This window comes from Myxocyprinus asiaticus, chromosome 30, assembly GCF_019703515.2.
Source record: "Myxocyprinus asiaticus isolate MX2 ecotype Aquarium Trade chromosome 30, UBuf_Myxa_2, whole genome shotgun sequence".
NCBI classification, from domain to species: domain Eukaryota; kingdom Metazoa; phylum Chordata; class Actinopteri; order Cypriniformes; family Catostomidae; genus Myxocyprinus; species Myxocyprinus asiaticus.
Window position 1 is genome coordinate 11,822,850 of NC_059373.1, and position 19,736 is coordinate 11,842,585.

At 35.5% G+C, this 19,736-nt stretch overlaps 1 protein-coding gene across 1 annotated transcript; it reads right to left on the reverse strand.

Moving 5' to 3' along the window:
• Window positions 1–2,066: 2,066 nt before the first annotated feature.
• LOC127421415 (galanin receptor type 1-like) lies at window positions 2,067–3,440 on the reverse strand. Its single transcript, XM_051664449.1, has 3 exons — window positions 2,781–3,440; window positions 2,595–2,660; window positions 2,067–2,384 (listed from the first exon to the last, which is right to left on the reverse strand). Exons 1-3 carry the CDS (start codon window positions 3,438–3,440, stop codon window positions 2,067–2,069), a joined length of 1,044 nt encoding a protein of 347 aa, XP_051520409.1.
• Window positions 3,441–19,736: the final 16,296 nt, after the last annotated feature.

Genomic DNA, 19,736 nt, shown 5'->3' on the forward strand with positions numbered 1-19,736 from the left:
TTTATTTATTTTTGCGCTTATTATTTTTGATTCACGCTTATTATTTTGATTCACGCTTATTATATTTGGATCCATGACCACAATACTTTTGACAGGATTTTGATCCCATACCTGCACCCCTGAGTCTTCTCTTTACTGTTGTACATGAAAATGGTGTTGAGCAGGTAGAATTCAATGAAGCTGTCAGCAGAGGACATGTGAGGCGTCTATTTCTCAAACTAGAGACTCTGATGTACTTATCCTCTTGTTTAGTTGTGCATCTGAGCCTTCCACATCTCTTTCTGTCCTTGTTAGAGCCAGTTGTCCTTTGTCTTTAAAGACTGTAGTGTACACCTTTGTATGAAATCTTCATTTGTTTTTTTGTTTTTTTGGCAATTTCAAGCATTGTATAGCCTTCATTCTTCAAAACAATGATTGACTGATGAGTTTCTAGAGATAGCTGTTTCTTTTTTTGCCATTTCTGTCCTAATATTGACCTTAAGACATGCCAGTCTATTGCATACTGTGGCAACTCAAAAACAAACACAAAGACAATGTTAAGCTTCATTTAACGAACCAAATAGCTTTCAGTTGTGTTTGATATAATGGCAAGTGATTTTCTAGTACCAAATTAGCAATTTAGCATGATTACTCAAAGATAAGGTGTTGGAGTGATGGCTGCTGGAAATGGGGCCTGTCCAGATTTGATCAAAAATGACTTTTTTCAAATAGTAATGGTGCTGTTTTTTACATCAGTAATGTCCTGACTATACTCTGTGATCAGTTGAATGACACTTTGGTGGATTAAAGTACCAATTTCCTTCCGAAACAGCAAAATCTGTACATTATTCCAAAGTTTTGGCTGCCAGTGTATTATTCAGTTATGCCATTCCCTTGCATTGTATGGACCTATAGAGCTGAAATATTCTTCAACAAATCTTCATTTGTGTTTTGCAGGAGAAAGTCATACATATCTGGGATAACATGAGGGTGAGTCAATGATGAGATAATTTTCATTTTTTGGGTGAATTATTCCTTTAAGATACTGTAATTCAAGGGATAGATCACACAAAATGGAAAAATCATTTATTCACCCTCATGTTGTTCCAAACCTGTATTAATTTCTTTCTTCCGTGGAACACAAAAGGAGAAGTTTGGCGGTATATTATTCTCAGTTTCAGTATTCTTCACTTTCATTGCATATTTTTTTCCATATAATGAAAGTGAACATTGACTGAGTCATTTTTTGTTCCTAAGAAGAAAGAAAGTAATACAAATTTGGAACAACATATGGGTGAGTAAATGAGCACAGAACTTTCTTTTGTTGTTGTTGTTGTTGTTGTTGAACTATCTTTTTAAACATTTTTTAAATAATTCATAGACATCTTTATTTCATGAAGGTACATGTAATTAGATGAACCAGCATACCCTGAACATTACAAAATGTTCTTATGCGTTTATAATACCTTATGTACAAAACAACTGTACATTTTTAAGACTAGCATTTTCAGATAAACTGCAATCCCTTTGTGGCTGAAGATCCAGCCTTAAACAAACACATTTTTTGTTTGTTTTTTCATATACTGCAAAAGAAAACAAATGTAATACTAAACATGTATTTTATATACCCTTTGAAAGTCTACCATATTGTGGCTCAAGATAACAGCTGATCACATTTCAGATTACTTTCCCTTAAGCAAAGCAAAACAGATGTCAAATCCCAAGTATTCACCACCATCCTCACCCATCATAATTTCTTTTTACCATGTATTTACAGGCCATACACCACTACGACTACACAGCATGTGTTAAGTAAGGTCGTGTTTGGTTGCACCCAGAAATGCATGCATCATGAGTAAGCACACAACAAATGCTTATTTTTAAAACCAAAAAAGCCCTTAGTAAGGCTTACTTCAACTTACCAAGTATATAACAAATACATTATCCAATACCAAGCCATGCTTAATTCTTATCAGTTTAAATCAACATGTAACAGAACATGTCTCCCGGGCTTCAAAACTCAACTTATATTCACTTATATTATACATATATAGTATTAATATACAAAAACATTACAGCAACAAGAGCTACACAGTGGTGCAGTTAGTGGACGGCGCTGCCTCCATCTTGCTCTTCATCTCTCTGGCCTCATTGGTAGGACACTCAGAAGCAACCTTACAACGGAACATCTGCTTATACGCCTGCCTGAAGTTCTCAGAGAGGAACGCGTAAATAACAGGGTTAACAGAGGAGTTGCTGTAGGCCAGACAATGAGCCACCACTCGGAAAACGAAGGACGCCTGGTTGAGGGGAAAGGAGCCAAACTCAACCCAGAGGTGCACCACGTGATGGGGCAGCCAGGACAGGCAGAAGACCACCACAACCACCAGGACTGTCTGAGCAGTCTAACAAAAGAGATGGAGAGGATTTACTGGTGGTTTTAATACACCATGATGATTTATGTAATCAAAAACTGAACATAAAGAGGTGTGGTTTGTATTGTGTGTTAAATTACACAAATTCGTTGAGGTTATGAGATGTGTGCACTTGAAAAGAGAAAACTGTAAGTATTAGACTCATTTCAATATATGAAGCCAGCACAAATTATATCTTACCTTCTTTTTGGATGCCTCAGACTTTTTGGAGACATTTCTTAGCTTTTTATGCAAATGATTCAGGACCTAAAGACACATTGGAACATGATAGTTTGAAATGAGAATATGAAATGATTATGATTTAAACAATCATTTTGATTATTAAAGATCTAAAATTCATAATCAAGTCACAAATTAACCACTTACCTTTGCATAACAGAAAGATATTAGAATCAAAGGCAGCACGTATCCAATGACAAATGTGCACACCACATAGATCTTCCTCTGGTTGTGGTCTGGCCACACTTCCCAGCAAAACGTACTGTTATCCTCACTTTCCACGATGCCCTGGTAGTAGGCAACCGGAGTGGCCATGGCTAAGGAGAGCACCCATATAATCACCACCCCGATCAATGCGTGCTTCGCAACTCTAATGGAAGATGACTTTCTGCAGTGCACGATGGCTATATACCTGTCCACAGACATGGCTGATAAGGTGAAGATGCTCACCAACATGGACACGGTGAAAAAATAGTGGATGAACTTGCAAATGAAAGCACCCAGGATCCATGTGGGCAGCATGTAAACTGTTGATTGAAAGGGGATGCAGAAGAGAAGATAGGACAGATCTGCCACACTGAGGTTCAGGATGAAGATATTGGTGGTACTTCTATGCTGCCCAGGTTTGCGTTGAGACAGAACGGTGATGACCAGAGAGTTTCCAAGGACCCCCAAAGTAAAAATAAGTCCGAATATCAGAAGCGTGATGAAGTTGTCGGTTCCGATGCCGAATAATGTTTTTTCAGGTGCCTCTAAGTCTACGTTCCTGTCGGGTCTCTCTAAATCACAGCTGTTTTGAAAATTCATCTTCACGCTGAGCTTATTTTCACGCGTCGTCGTGAAAACAAACTCTTTTGCAATTAGTTTTCTGGATGTACTGACTTCCCAGAAGTAAAAAATTGTTGAGAATTGTGTTTCGCCTTGCAAAATCGCTTAAAGTTTTCTGGAGTCCGCGCGCGACAGGTTCTGAGAATGAGGTGTTCATGCACGCGCATCACTGGATTGGCATTTCTGACACTTTTATAAAAATGGAAAATATGTAATAATTCTCACAATGAAAGTTTCTTATAATCCCTTTGTTTTCCTCTCACTGTTGGTGTTCACAGATTCATGTTTTCATCTCCTGGCGCTCTTCTTTAGAGCTCGCGCTCGATGGAGAAGCGCCGTTCTGCTGCAGCAATCAAATATTGCTTGTGTGCACGTCACCGAGACAAAATTTCTCATCCTTGCTCACCCATCCTCTTACATGGGAAAAGCGGCTCCAAGATTTAGGAGTTTCTTTTTCTCACCACTGTTGAACCAAAAATACCCTTTTCCAGTAGTGCTCCTAAAAATGTACAATACAGTCAAGGGGACCTTGTGAACTTATACACTGATAAAAAAAAATTAACCTAAAATGTGCATCATGTGGTAACGTCTAAATTAGCTGATTTTAGTCTGAAATGTTATTTAATATGACTGAATCAATCTGAATACATTAGATTACACCAAAAAAAAAAATATTTTAAGCATTAGATCTTGTAGAAATAGCTCTTTGGGGTATCAACTGCAGGTTATCTTTATACAGTGTAAGTTACAGTTTGATTAAGCATTTGTTGAGGCAAAATCTTCAATACAGATGGTAAGACCAGAACTACAAAAACTAATCTAAATATATCCATGTGGTAGCTTCTAAACTACCTGATTTTGTTTGTCATAAATATTATTTATAATTGACTGAATCAACTTGGCTATACATGAGGTTACCGAAAGTCATTTTTATGGGTCAAATCAGGTAGAAGTACCTTCTTATGGTAACAATTGCATAATTTCACATTTTACAGTGTGTAAAATTGGATTACGTAAACTGATTACATCATATTTTAAATGTGCATGTCAGATTACAGTTGCTTTTTATGGATTACATGATTAAATATTGGTTACATTACCTACCAGATTTGACTTTCAAAGAATCACATGTAAATACATTGGACTCCAGCAATCAAAAAGATTATGTTACTGCTTACAATTTTAGTGGTGTTATTTTTAATCTGTACATTTCAGAAGTAATCTAGCCCCAGATAATTGCTAGAGTGGTTCAATACGTTAGTAAATCTTGTTTCAAAGTGACATGATACAAATCCACTGCTGGATCTTGTATGTTTTGCCCACTCAAAGCTATAATGGCAACACTTTACAGTAAGTTTCCATTCATTAACTTTATTTAATGCATTAGGTATCATGAACAAACAATATATGTATTACATAATTTACAACTTTTGATTTTAAAACTGTATTAGTATATGCTGAAGTTAACATTAAAGGGATAGTTCACCCAAAAACGAAAATTATCTCATCATTTACTCACCCTCATGTCATACCAGATGTGACTGACTTTCATCTGCTGAACACAAATGAAGATTTTTAGAAGAACTTCTCGACTCTTTTGGTCCATACAGTCCAAATGAATCAGTGCCAAAATTTAGAAGCTCCAAAAAAAGAAATCACATCAGTCAGCATAAAAGTAATCCATAAGACTCCAGTGGTGAAATAAATATCTTCAGAAGTGATAGGTGTGGGTGAGAAACAGATCACTTTCACATTCTTCTTGTGTTTTTGGTGATTCATATTCTTCATGCATATCGCCCCCTACTGGGCAGGGAGAAGAATTTCAAGCAAAAAAGGACTTAAAAATTGATATGTTTCTTGCCCACACCTATCGTACCACTTCTGAAAATAGGGATTATAACACTGGAGTTGTATGGATTACGTTTATGATGCCTGTATATGCTTTTTGGAGCAACAAAATTGTTGCACCCATTCACTTGCATTGCAGACATACATACTCTTATAAAAATCATAATTTGTGTTCTGCAGAAGAAAGAAAGTCATACACATCTGGGATGGTATGAGGGTGAGTAAATGATGAGAGAATCATTTTTGGGTGAACTATCCCTATAACTAAGATTAATAAATGCTTTAAAAGTATTGTTCATTGTTAGTTCATGTTAATTAATGTTGTTAAATAATAGTGACAAATGGAACCTTATTGTAAAGTGTTACCACTGTAGTTAATTTTCTTTGTACAAACTTAAGAACATTTATTATTTACAGTTAGATGATTGCCTCCCCTCTCTTGCTGAATGGCTAGCTATGACCCACAGCGTCAAACCAGCATCCAAAGAGGAAATGCAACTGCTCTTCCCTCATGGAACCAGAGATGGTTAGTCATGTACGATTGCTGATGAGATAGCCACATCTCCAGCCTACTCTTCGGATATTGATGGGGCCCAGGAAACTATGACAACTAAATTTATAATGAAATTATTTTGGAAAAAAAGTAATTTGAGAGCTTCCACGTATCACCTTTTTAATGAGAAATCATTATTATCATAAACACGAGTGCTTGGGATGTGGCCCCACCTTAACTGAAACAAAAGCTTTTAGAGAATCATCTGGACAATATGAGACAATCCTGAGCGTGTTTCCGACAAATAACACATAAAGTGAATGATTATGAGAAAATACAATCAATACAAATCAATGTGATCTTTTAAAGGCAGATCAACTGAGAAAGAGTCTCTTAAGAAATTTAGGGATCTTTTGTAAAGAATGTGGGTTAAAAAACAAATCTGTCACTGGAATACAATTGTTGTTTATTTTAGTGCCCTTCTCGAAAGGCCGAAACATCTTACAGACACGAAACGCTGACTGTTTTGCATGAGTTAAATAAATAAAAAATAATTAGCTGTATCTTACTGCAGCCACTCATCAATTTTCTATACACACTGGATTATCATTAGGCTGCTCTTTACCAATTTAGATTGTTTTGGAGTTCTTCAGCCTTTTGTGTGCTGCCCCTATGAGATCCTGATGTACTGATGTTACCATGGTGACCAGTTGCCTCTTCTCTAAGACCAAAACATTTTTTCTCTCATTGTGAGAGGCCGTGCTGGAACTGATCATGTTTTTCTGGGTCAGATGAATCAAACACAATGCGATTAAGCTCCTTTACTGAGATAATCAGTCATTTAAGAATCCATTCTAATCATATGGTTATTAAAAATGAGGAAAATTGTTACTTAGAATGTGTCATCAGAGTTCTCAAAAGAGTAATGATCAGCACATGATCTGTAATGTTTTAAACTATGGCCTGAGGTTGTTTCAGCACCATGGACAGAGTCAGGGAACAGCGAGGCCTGGAACCAATATCTTCATCAAGATCTTCTTTCTGCATTTGAATCAAGCAACAGAGACAAAAGAAATGAAATATATAAATGCTTTGTCTGTTGTAGTCATATATTGACAACTCTAATGTGCCTTGAAGCACATTAGAAGGAAGCATTTCCTTGAAAGCAAATATCTTCTTGACTATTGTTGTCTATAAAATGCATCATTCAGAGCAGCTGATTAAAATAATAATTTGCATTAGGCCTGGTAGACCAGGTGCAAACAGGAGTCTGTTGTCGTAGAAAATTATTTATAAAATGATTAAAAAGGTTGACTTGCAAAATGTGTTATTTATATCTGTTTTATATGCTGTGCCTTGCACTGTTTGGAACTGGGTTTTAACATAAATTCTGGATCCTCGAGCTCCTCAACCAGACTTCATCTACAAAAGACTTGATCAGTGGCGAATTCTCAGGGCCAGCAAAGCCTTCTCTGCTGGCCTAACATGTCTAATAAATAAATATTTTTCATTGTTTCATTCTCATTCACCTTTTTGCCTATTTTCAATCGCTTTCCACTCCTAATTCATCTAAAAACGAATAGCAAACAACGAATAGTTTATCCAGTCAGAATTTATTCCTTGATCCTTACAAGCGAAGCGTGACGACTGGTTCACAAATCGCATGCCCAAAGCTCAGCGCTTCTGAAGCAGCGCCTGAGTCTGAGCTCCAACCACTGATATAGATCAGTGGCTCCAACCCGTTAGGCCTTCAGAATTTCTACAGAATCCCTCAACAGTGCAGTGAATAGGCATCTAAAGTCAGATTGTCAGATTCAAAAGCCAATCATAATGATTTATTTGTTCTTGGTGGGTGTGGTCTTCAGGATATGTCCCAGTCCAGGCCTTCTAGCTGGCCTTGAGTGACACAATCACACTTTAAGTGATGTACGTAATTTGAAAGAGAAGAGCGCGAGATCTAGCTGACGAGTCGGCTGTCACTGCCATCCACCACTGAGAAAGAGATCCTTATGGATTTAAAAACCTGAGATGTAAACAGGAAAAGATTTTTACTTCAAGTAAATTGGTAAGTGCTTTTTGCATTGTTATAGCAACATCAGGAGTTTTCTAAGTGTAAATTAGGCTGGCTAGAGCATTCAGAGTCAGTTTAAGTTTTGAAAAGTAACCGTGTGCCCTTCCGAAACAAAAATTATTGTAAGCAACATTTAGATCGCAGATATTATTAGAAAGCTTTTTCCTGGTATTAGACCTTCTTGGTTTTGGCTTTCGTGCATGGACACGTTTTAAAAATAAATTGGTATTAAAAGTAAATTGGTATTATTATTTGGCTGCGATGCAATGTATGATGTCCATAGGCATAGGGTGTCTTATTAATTGTGAAACAGTGTTTTCTTAATGGCATGAATCGCACTGAAGGCCAAGAATTAAAATGCATGGGCCACCACTGGACTTGATATACAGTAAAAATATTTTGTCGGATAATTTTTAAGGGTTAGATGAGGTAGAGATAATGCTTAGGATAGTGAAATGAAGGGATCGTTCAAACAAAAATGATCATCATTTGGTGACCCTCATGTTGTTTCCCATGATTTTCTTTCATCCGTGGAATACAAAAAGAGATGTTAGGCAGAATGTTGGGGACTGACAGCCTCAGTCACCATTCACTTTCATAACACTTTCACTGTATGGAAAAAAGGTGTTATGAAAGTGAATAGTGACTGAGGCTGTCTGTCAAGAACATTTGTCCTAACATGTGTGGAACAACATGAGGGTGAGTAAATGATGGCAGGTTTTTTTTTTTTTGGGGGGGGGGGGGGGGGTGAATTGTCCCTTTAAGGTAACAAGTACAGTGAAATGGCAAAAAAATCTAACGTTAATTAGTACCATAACTTTTAGGTAAAATTTTACTTTAATGGTGTTGCCACACAAAACTTAATGCATCTGTGACAACTCATATTGCTGCTCTGAGTGATATTGTTAATTCACCATTATCCTTATGTTTCCCGAACCCAAAGCAATATCTTCAGAAATGAAATTGCAAGTACAGATCTGAAAAGGGAGGATAATGCAGCTGAGATCAAGAAGTCACCAGAAGTCTTGCCAATATCATTCCCCTCTCATCTGTCCTCTGATGTAAGGGCTCTGATGTAGCTTGTGTTTTGAAGTATGTTATTTGAAATGTTGGGCATTTTACGTGAGAGGACAGACATCAGGTTGCAGAACAGAGAGATGAGTGATTGTGGTGCTTCATTTGAACTGTGGAGGGGGTAAGAGAGCATCATTATTCTCTCAAGACTCCCAGTCTAGAAGAGCAGAAACTCTGGTATGGACCACACCTACTCAGAGAAAGAGAGAGACAGAGAAATAGTACGATAAAAAACAAGAAACAATAGAAAAAAGACGTTTCTGTCAATTCTAAATACAAATGCATTATTATTTTCTTTTTGTATAGGAATATCATTGCATTAGATAATAAAATATCAAACCAAGTGGCATCTGCAACATTAAAATGCTAGACATTTTCTCAGAACTAATTTCACTTTTTCTTCTTAGCCATTTTTGCAATTACTTTCAACCAAATGATACCAAGGTCATTTTTAATAGATGTAGAGTATGAAGTCAGTTCCCCTCAAGCTCACACAGGTGTCCTTGCAGAGTAACTATAGGTGCATGACATGTGATTATAATTATTAATGTTCAACAACCAGAAAGTGTCCAAATATTGTCATTACATTTCATTATTTACTGAATTCAGCAGCCACTAAATTCAGATTGAACTCATTTTGCGGAAGGTCTCAAAGTAGGGCAGCTATGCCATGGATGACTCAGTCCAACATATATTATTGTCTGAGCCTGAAGAGACCTTTTCACCCTAAAAATACTAACTGTTCATGAGGAAAACAAACAGTTTGTGTGTACACAGCTCTGGCTGGCTCACTACAAGGGATGCATTTCAAATACATTTCTCTCTCACATAGAAGCAGACATAGAATCATTAGAACATCTATTACTTCATTCATGCAAATGTCCTAAAATAATCCTTGATGACCTTACAATAATTGGTTAATGCTGAAATATGCAGCACATTGCCTGGATTACAACAGTATAAATTTTATGTTATAAAATTTGTCGTGTTTTAAAAATGATTAAAACATATCCATAGCAATAAATAAGTAAATTAATAAATAAAAAAATAGAAAAAAATACTTTGAAGCTTAACCCTTTCATGAGCAGGTCCTAAATTCCTCTGAATGCCCCACAGAGTGAGTTATTTTCACACATACAACATTATGTTCATATGAAAACAAAGAATATAAAAACAGTTAGGACTTATTTGGTTGAAAAGATGTTTGAGCAGTTGTTTCTGTGAACTGCAAAGCAAGTCTGTCTCCATGTCAGCAGCATGGCATGAAAGCCATTTTGAATCTCAGCTTGTGACGTGACTGGCTGTTGCAGAAACACATATGTGTGACGCTACTGTGCTGGGCCCAGCTATTAACCGTCACATATGTGTGATACTACTTATGAAAGGGTTAAAGGAATTTCACAGGTTCAATACAAGTTAAGCTCAACCTACAGCATTTGTGATATAAAAGTTGATTACCACAAAAATTTATTTGGACTTTAAAAAAAGGTAAATAAATAAAAAAGTATAAAACATTAAACATTAAAATACACAGTTTCAAAAGTATAGCCACAAGATGTAAGCATTATACATAACATGATTTTTTGTGTGATAAAATTGCTTACTAACCTTATCTGTGTAAAGTTATATCCAACATTACAACTTCATTGTCATGACAACATAACAATGGAAAACTATGTAATCCGGTAAACATCGAAATGCTGATAAATATCGAATTTTATCATACTCAAATCATATTAACACATATAATGTTTGCATCTTGTGGCTTTTAAAACAGTGTGTTTTTCATGATTACGGACTGGCCCATTTACTTCCATTGTAAGTGCCTTACTGTAGCTGTAATTGTTTTTCTTTTTAAATAAATGGGAGATGAGTCAAAATTATTTTTGTGGTAATCATTATGGCATAAACATTATTGCTGTCGATGAGCTTAACTTGCACTGAACCTTGAACATGTTTTTTCCCCCTTTCTTTCTATTGTATTTTAATTTTAATTAATTTGCATTTAAAATGTATCCTTGCTGCTGCAAAACACTTTTGATTCTATGCCTTGAAAGACTTTTTATTGTGAGGCATGTCTTGTTTTGGTTGAATGAAAAAATACATTTTAGAAATGAAAAGGAAAAAATGTAGTCAGAAAAGCAATTGTAAGACAAAACAAAGTTATCTCTAATGAAACTATATTCTCCTTGAAAGTATATCTTTAATATATATATATATATATATATATATATATATATATATATATATATATATATATATATATATATATATATATATATATATTGGACCAGTCTTATTCTGGTCTTATTGAATGAGCAAATGTTCCAGCTAAGTATGTAACGGTAGCTCTTCTGATGCTTACATATAACTTGGCCCCACATGCTCTAAATATAAAAGACTCTATAATATAAAAGAAATTGCTTTAATGTGCTGCAGTGTAGCTCTGTGTATACAGATGTACATTAAAACTTTGATGCCAAAAAGTACTTCAGGGTCAAAGGATGAGACTAATGGGCCCATTCAATGAATGAAGTATTTTCCTGCCATTCAGAAACTGAGATGCTCAGAGAATTTTCTGATTGAAATGAGTAGGCCAAGGCTACGCAGCACAGATTCTTAGATTCATAGCACCATTCTTTTGATGTAGAGTAGTCCCTTTTCCTTTTGATCTCATATGGCACAAGGATTACAGGTTTGTCTGCTCTTTGTGAGAAAGGTGTTCATCTGTACAGTTCCAGTTTAGTTATTGCAGCTTAACTGTTAGAGCTTGCACTAAAAGTCATGGTTTTGATTCCCAGGGAACACACATACAGCACAAATAAAATTAAATATATACTCTGAATGCTCTGCAATTCACTTTGGATTAAAAGTGTCTGCTAAATGTACAAATATAAATGATTTTCGGATAAAAGAAAAACAATACATAAACAAACACGCACAAGGCCATTAATCTGCTTTGAAAATCTATACTCGCAAACAATGTGTATTGAAATTCTACGTCCTTTTTTGGTCCATTTGATCACATATCAGTGGTATTATATTTATTTTATATCTGTATTTATATATGATTCTCTTTAAAGTAAATCAATATGCTGCTGCTGCAAAAAGCAGTTTGAAGGAACAAAAGATTTCCTACTACTACTGCTACTATCAGCTTACAAATGATGTATGACCAGACCATTTCTAATACATACTAGTGGATGAAATAAATAATCAAATGTTTCTGAGGCACAGAATACCAACTATAAAGAACAACCCAGCTTGAATTATTTTACAAAGTCTCCATTGTGCATTCAGTTTATTGCTGCACTTAGAGACAGGGCTCTCTTCCTCCAGTAAAGCTGTGCTTCTGCAACACAGCCCTTTATATCCTTCACGTCCCATAGACAAACTCATATGTTGTGCCATATGCAGGGGTGTTATTATTTAATAAATTAAATAAATAAAGCTAATTAATCCTTAAACTATTAGTGGTGAGTAACTGAGCGTTTAAGGTGAAAGGTGTCTTTCAGGTGACTGCTCTCTTCTTAATTAGAAAAATGTTGTCTGCTTTATAATTCAGTCAGAGCTCAGAGACTCAAAGTCTAAAAGAAGGAAATTTATTTAAGAAAAGGAATTTACCTAGGATAAGGATTTATCTAAATGATGTAACTAAAAAGTGCAAGCATAAGTGGAGAGATGCGGTCCTCAAGACAAGAGGACACTCGGTGTGTTCAGTTGTTCTAATTGTGAGTACTTCGGTTACCTTTTGCTGTATTTTGTTAATGAATATACGTTAAGTTGTCTTAAACAATTATTTAGGTTGAAAAAATTCCATCAAACTGAACTAAGTTTTATAAAAATTAAATTTATACAATTTAAATATATTGAGGTTTAATTAATTTAAATTTGTTTAAGATTACTCAATTAAATTTCCAGGAATTTTGTTATGAAATTGAAATGCGTAAATTTTAAATATAGTAAACTTTTTGGAGTGTGCGCTCCAGAGGACTAGACATTTATCAGACAAAACATTTTAGATTTCGCTTTTTGTTTATTTGGAATATTTTTGGCATTTGTTAAAGTGCTGACATGCCACAATTTCAGACACATGTATACAGGTGAGAGATAAAAAGCAACTTCTGGCTGCAGCCTCTGCTTCACAACAGTTACCAGAAAATGAACATATATCATGCACTCTGCTTTAAGAAGTGTGGTTTGCAAGCCTCAATCCATTTTTTTTCTTCTCTATGGTATGTTACATTCTCATTAGTAATTTTAGTTACTGTTGATTTTTAAATAAATAATTATTAGGAAAGTTAGCATACATTAGCATACAAGAAATAGTAACTGTCAAAGCTTTTTAGATTTAGAGGAGGGCTTCATTTTCAGCAACGTTATTTCTTAGGGTAAAGTGGCAAATCGGTGCCCCATTCGAAATTTCAAATGCCCCCTCTGGTAAATTATCTCTGACCATATGTCATGCCACACTGCCTGGCAGGCAGCCAGTCATGTGTCACTGACCGGAAAGTGTACTGTAGATGATGTCACATATGACCGATGGTAACCGCGGCAGCCTCCCTTCAGCGTCTCTGTGCGGGGGTCACTGAAGTCATGAAGGGTAACTATAGACCTTATTCATGCTAGCGCCATCTTTGACAACGAGGCTGTGAGGGATAGACTTACCATCACTTCAATGGCATGAACGGTATAAAGCTGTATAAAGCTCCAAGATCACATCTGGTTTTCCACAACTCATGTTGTCTGGAGTTTTTTGTATACTGAATGTTCTTGGACTGATATTTTATCAATGTTTTATCCGAGAAACGATCCAAAAACACTTTAAACTGCAGTACAGCCCATTGAAGAAATACATCTATCCCTCAAAGCCTTGTTGTCATGCCCACTAAAAATCAAAGATAGCGCTAGCGTGAATAAGGTCTATTGTGACTGAACAGTGAATGAAAAATGCAAGATTATTGAATGTTTGTACTGATATCTTCTATGGAACCTTGGACCAGTTCTCTTAGGCCACGTCCATACTAATATGTTTTTTTTGTTCTTTTTTTTTTTTTCGAAAGCACATTGATTTCGCCACATTTACACCTCTCATCTTCACTAGAACCGCATTTTCTTTGGAAAATGATGACAGTAGGAAACTGAAAACTGAGTTTTAAACAAAAATGGATTAGTGTATGTGGCCTAAAGGCTAATTCACACTACTCCAACAAACACAGTTGTTGGCTTTTGTTTAATAAGTGTTAAACACCTGTTGGTGTTTGTTGGGGCAGTGTGATAGAGCCTTAGGGGTGGTTCACTCCAAACTCATTTTTGCCTTTTCAGTCGTTGCACTGTATATATATATATATTACAGCATTTATCAATCTTATTATTTTTTTTAGTTATAAAATACAATTGTTCATTGTTAGTTCATGTTAGTTCATAGTTCATAGTTAACTAATGTTAACAAATGCAACTTTTGATTTTTAAAATGTATTAGTATATGTTGAAATTAACTAAGATTTATAAATGCTGTAAAAGTTTTTTGTTAGTTCATGTTAACTAATAATGTTAAGTAATGCTAACAAATGAAACCTTATTGTAAAGTGTTACCAAAAATGTAAACTTTTAAAAAAATGCATCTTGACACACATGCGTTCTGTTCTATTCATGGCACTGCATCAGGTTTTTTGTGCAAGAATGCTCAAAGTGCTCCATAAAAGATATATCTTTTTTTATTATTAAATCTGGGGTTAGTTTTTATTTTTTTAATTTTTTTAAAGCCATAACCCTAATTACTACACTTTAACAGGTATAACTTCTCCCACAAATCATTCTGCATTTTGGAGGATTGTAGAGGTTTGCTAATGGAGAGGTCCTAGGAGAGGTGTGCTAATACTTATCTTTATGATTTTCTTGCCTTTATGATTATCTTATGAATTCATCTGGCAAACAATAAAATGGGTGAAAAATCCCATAGACTCACACTGAAGCCATATTTAGGGACAAGAATATTATCGAGGCTTGGGATGGTTCCTTTCATTTGACCAGTATGCAACCACTTTGCAACCATTCAGAACATCCTATCAACCACTTAGCCTTGCCCTAGCAAACACCCAGAATACCATAGCAACTGCATATCAAATCTCTAAAACTACTCCTAACCACTCTAAATGAACACCTTTGCAACTGTATAGCAACACATTGCAACCACCGACAACACATTAGCATCATGGCTATGAGTTCTTCAGGAAATATGATAATCCAGTTTTTTGACATTGTTGTACACCATCCTGAACAATTCTGGTAAAGTGTACACTTGCTCATCTTTTAACAGTTTTAAACATGTGGCCAACAAAACAGCAACAACAACCAATAACTTCTCTATACACTTTGTCCTTGGGAAATCTGATCTCAGTGTGCCAGAGGCCTGTTCTTATTGTTCCTTCTAACTGTAAACAAGGCAATGCTAATGCCCCAGTGATGGGCCGCCAATGATTCCATCAACTCTTGGCATCCTCTCTCAATGCTGGACATAAGCATAATGCAGCCATTTGTTTTATGGTACAACAATATCATGCCCTCACACTTGGCATGGCCATTGGCAAAAACTCACATAAATGTTCACTCTATGTCAGAATAGTTTAAGAGAGAATTAAAATATTAATAGAATTGTGTATCAAGGTTTATTATATGTTTAAGGCATGGACCCTTTTCACATTTCCGAGTTCGGAACGTGGAAGTAAACTATAGCGGGGTAAAGTTCTAGAGTTAAATGGGAAACCACAGCAAATATTATTTTTATGTTCCCATTTGCTCCAAAAGAAAAAGAAAAAACTACTATAACGTTTCCATAACCTTCCAAAGGAGAGAGAGAGAGAGAGAGAGAGAGAGAGAGAGAGAGAGAGAGAGAGAGAGAGAGAGAGAGAAAGAGAGAGAGAGAGAGAGAGAGAGAGAGAGAGAGAGAGCGAGAGAGAGAGAGAGAGAGCGAGAGAGAGAGAAGAATTAAAGTAGTCAGAAGAGAGAAAAATGCCAAATTTACTGTCACTCCCTGAGCATTTGTATTAGAAACCCCATTGCTGCAGTGTTGACTTATAAATATAAGGGTAATATGACACAAAGAATAATGTTATACATTTACCAAAAATATAAATAAATAATAATAAAAAAATAAAAATAAAAAAAGTATAAAAAAGTTTGCTATATTCATGCTGCTAAATAAGGTGTCATCGCAGTTGGTGAAAAGGGTTCACTGATAATATTTCAATATGTTTGCAACAGATATAGATAAGGAAGGTATCTACAAGCATTTAACTGAAAGCAAATCTTGGTGTATACTCCAAAATGGAGGATATTAAAGGTGCATACCTTGAAATATCCATAAATTAAAGGTGTTCCTCATTTAAAATGTTTTACATCTGAGGAAATGTCTTGTTATTTTGAAACATATGTATAAAATCATACTCACATTCAACAGCCTCATAAAAGCTGTTTTATTCTAAATGGAGAGGTCCCCTCATGGGGGCGGCCATGTTAGATCACATGAACAGCAGAATAATACTTGCTTAATCTTAGTACCTACCTTGTTATTGGACAATTTCACTCAGGTGTTAAATTAATCCTGGCTGACTGTGAATAGTACATTTCTACAAGGGTATCGGTAACTAAAAATGGTTGCGTTTAAATGATGCTGGATCCAAACTCCTAAGTGACAGTGCAAGCCCAATATGACATATTAAAAAACAATACTGAGTGCATCTTAAGGTAATTACAAATCTGAATAGCCTATGAGATGGAGGAGATACATGGTACTAAAGATGCTCTCCAGGGAACCAATATCTCCATCTCTGTCATCCAGAGTATTGTTGGGTACCACTTGCTTGCCACCTCATGGATTTCAAGTCATTGGTCTCCATCTGTGAAGATCAACCACAGAGATAATTAAGTGACTATCAAGAAAGAAACCATTAAAGCTACACACAGTGCTATCTGCCATGGTTTTTAATCGGAAACAGAAGGTAATTCTCTTAAGGGAGTGGAATAAGTGGTAGTGGAACCAGAGCTTTCAAGGGCCCAAAGCGGGTTGTGAAATTATTCTCAGATACTGTGTGGGCGTTTTAGTCATGATCTGCATACCTCTCGTTGTTTTGGGCTTTCTCCCATGTTTGTTCCCCACAAGCTCACACCAAAGATTTAATTGTTTGCCCATGTGTAACTCTTACCCCTTTCTGGTCAACAAAGCCTCTCATCTTCAACACAAGGGCACTTGCAGTGCAACCTGCCCACTCAGTGCATTCCAGCAACTGAGCTCTTACAGAGCAGTGGGCAGTTCATAGATAACCAGCCCAAAAGCCAACAGATGAGCTTCTGTGGACTGGACAGAGTGAACAAACACAACCTTGAAGCTCCATTTATAGAGACTTAGAGTTTGCTACAAATTGAGACAGAGAGGCCAGGCTAACTGAAAATATGCATAGGCAAATATTGTGGAGAGCATGTTTTGATGTTGAACTTTACAAGAACATTTGGATGAAAACATACAGCATCTGCAAATTTGGTTGTGTTTGATTCCGCCCATGCATGCTTATCACTAACAACAGGGATAGTGGAAAAGGTTCTTGATGGCCCCCTTACCAAAACCAGGATATATTTTATTTATATTAAAACAGACCTTATCCATCACTAGGAAGAAGGTACTTTACCGTGTTCTACATATTTAACTTGCAACACTTGCTGTCATTGGTTGAGCAATGATGTTTGGTGCAATACTATGCATTAAAGGAATATTCCGGGTTCAATGTAAATTAAGCTCAATCGACAGCATTTGTGGCACAATGTTGATTACCACAAAAATGTATTTAGACTCATCCCTCCTTTTCTTTAAAAAAGCAAAAATGGAGGTACAGTGAGGCACTTACAATGGAAGTGAATGTGGCCAATTTATGGAAGGTTTAAAGGCAAAAATGTGAAGCTTATAGTTTTATAAAAGCACATTAATTCTTTTGTTAAAACTAATGTATTATTTGAGTTGTAAAGTTGTTTAAATCATCATCTTTACAGTCATTTTAGGGTTTGTTGACATTACATCATCATGGCAACGAAGTTGTAAAATTGGCTATAACTTTACACAGAAAATGTTAGTAAGTAATTTGTATCACACATACTGTTTACGTCTTGTGGTTATACTCTTGAAAAAGTGAGTATTTTAACATTCAAAAAATAGGCCCCCATTCACCTCCATTGTAAGTGCCTCACTGTCACCTTAATTTTTCACTTTTTTTTTAAGAAAAGCAGGGGCCAGTCAAAATAAATTTTTGTGGTAATCAATATTATGCCACAAATGCTGTCAATTGAGCTTAACTTTAATTGAACCCGGAATATTGAAAAAATAAATACAAATAAAATCCAGATTTTGTCAGTTACACTTTATTATAACGTTCATTAAGACCATTAACTGACATTACTACATTATATAACACATTATATAACAGATCATTAGTTAGAAATTAGTTGATAGTTGAAATGTCATAACAAATATGAAAATTGTATATACAATTTTAGAAATTTCTATATTACTCAAACTACTCTTGGAACTAGGCAGTTCGATACTGCAGATTTTGTTGACTTTTGCATGACAAATTGCTTGTTATGTTTCTCATTTGTAAGTCACTTTGGATAAAAACGTCTGCAAAATGACTAAATGTCCATGTAAAATATATTACGCTCAATACATTCTATATGATAATTTCTTAATAAGGACACGTTATACTATGGAAGAAAGGAGCAATTGGTGGAAACATTTGAACTTATTACTTTAAAATACATTGGATACATTTACATCCTTTCAAGTTCTCCATTTGAAATCGTATTAAATCATTTTATATACATAAATGCAGAGATTGTGTGGAAGACAGTTCAGATGTGTGTTGAGATAGCTTTACAATCTCTGTGGCCTCATTGCAGATTGTTCTTTTGAAGTTGGCTATTCAGTACATGCCTCATTATTTGTATATTTTGAATGCTTGTTCAGTAGTATTCTGTTTTGAATGAATTTTCTTTCCAATAACCTTGAGGAAAACATACAAACAAACCGAGGACAAAAAATATAGCAGCCTCACAGCTGGGTGAACACAACCAAAGGAAAAGCCTTTGTTTAAATAATCCGAATTTTCAATTTTGGCCACGGATAGTTCAACCTTGATAAAAAGAATATAACATTTAAAAAAATGAGTGTATAAATAATAAACAACATATTTTTTATCCAAAGCCTGAGAAACACTGTAGTCTTTGTTTTTAGGTCAAACTCACTGAACAAACAATTCTCAATTGTTTAAAAAAGAGGGGGTAAATAGGCGCAACATGCTAAAGCCAACAGGATTTTTAGCAGCACATTACCCTCAACAGAGACAGATTTGCCTGTGTGTTTATAATGTTTCTTTGAAAAGCATGAGGGGCACCATGCTGGGAATTACACACAGTGGTTGGTTAATTAATCACAAAGTCATTGAAATGAATGAATTAACTTATGGATATTTCAAGGTATGTGGGAAGCAGAGCAAGTGAGCAAGTGAGAAATAGGGTGTTTATTTGGGAATACAAAGTAAGGATGCTTACTTCAAGAAATCAAGCCAAGAACTGGTTCACTCCATTAGTTCTTTGAAATAAAATTTATCAATGAAAAAAAGGAAGGCGTGTTCCTTCAACTGTATCATGACAACATCAGGGTGTGGCTCTGTATGTACTTCAAACTTCTGGAATCTGAAGTGCTCCCCAATATAAACTAAATATGACAATGTTTGTCTCCACC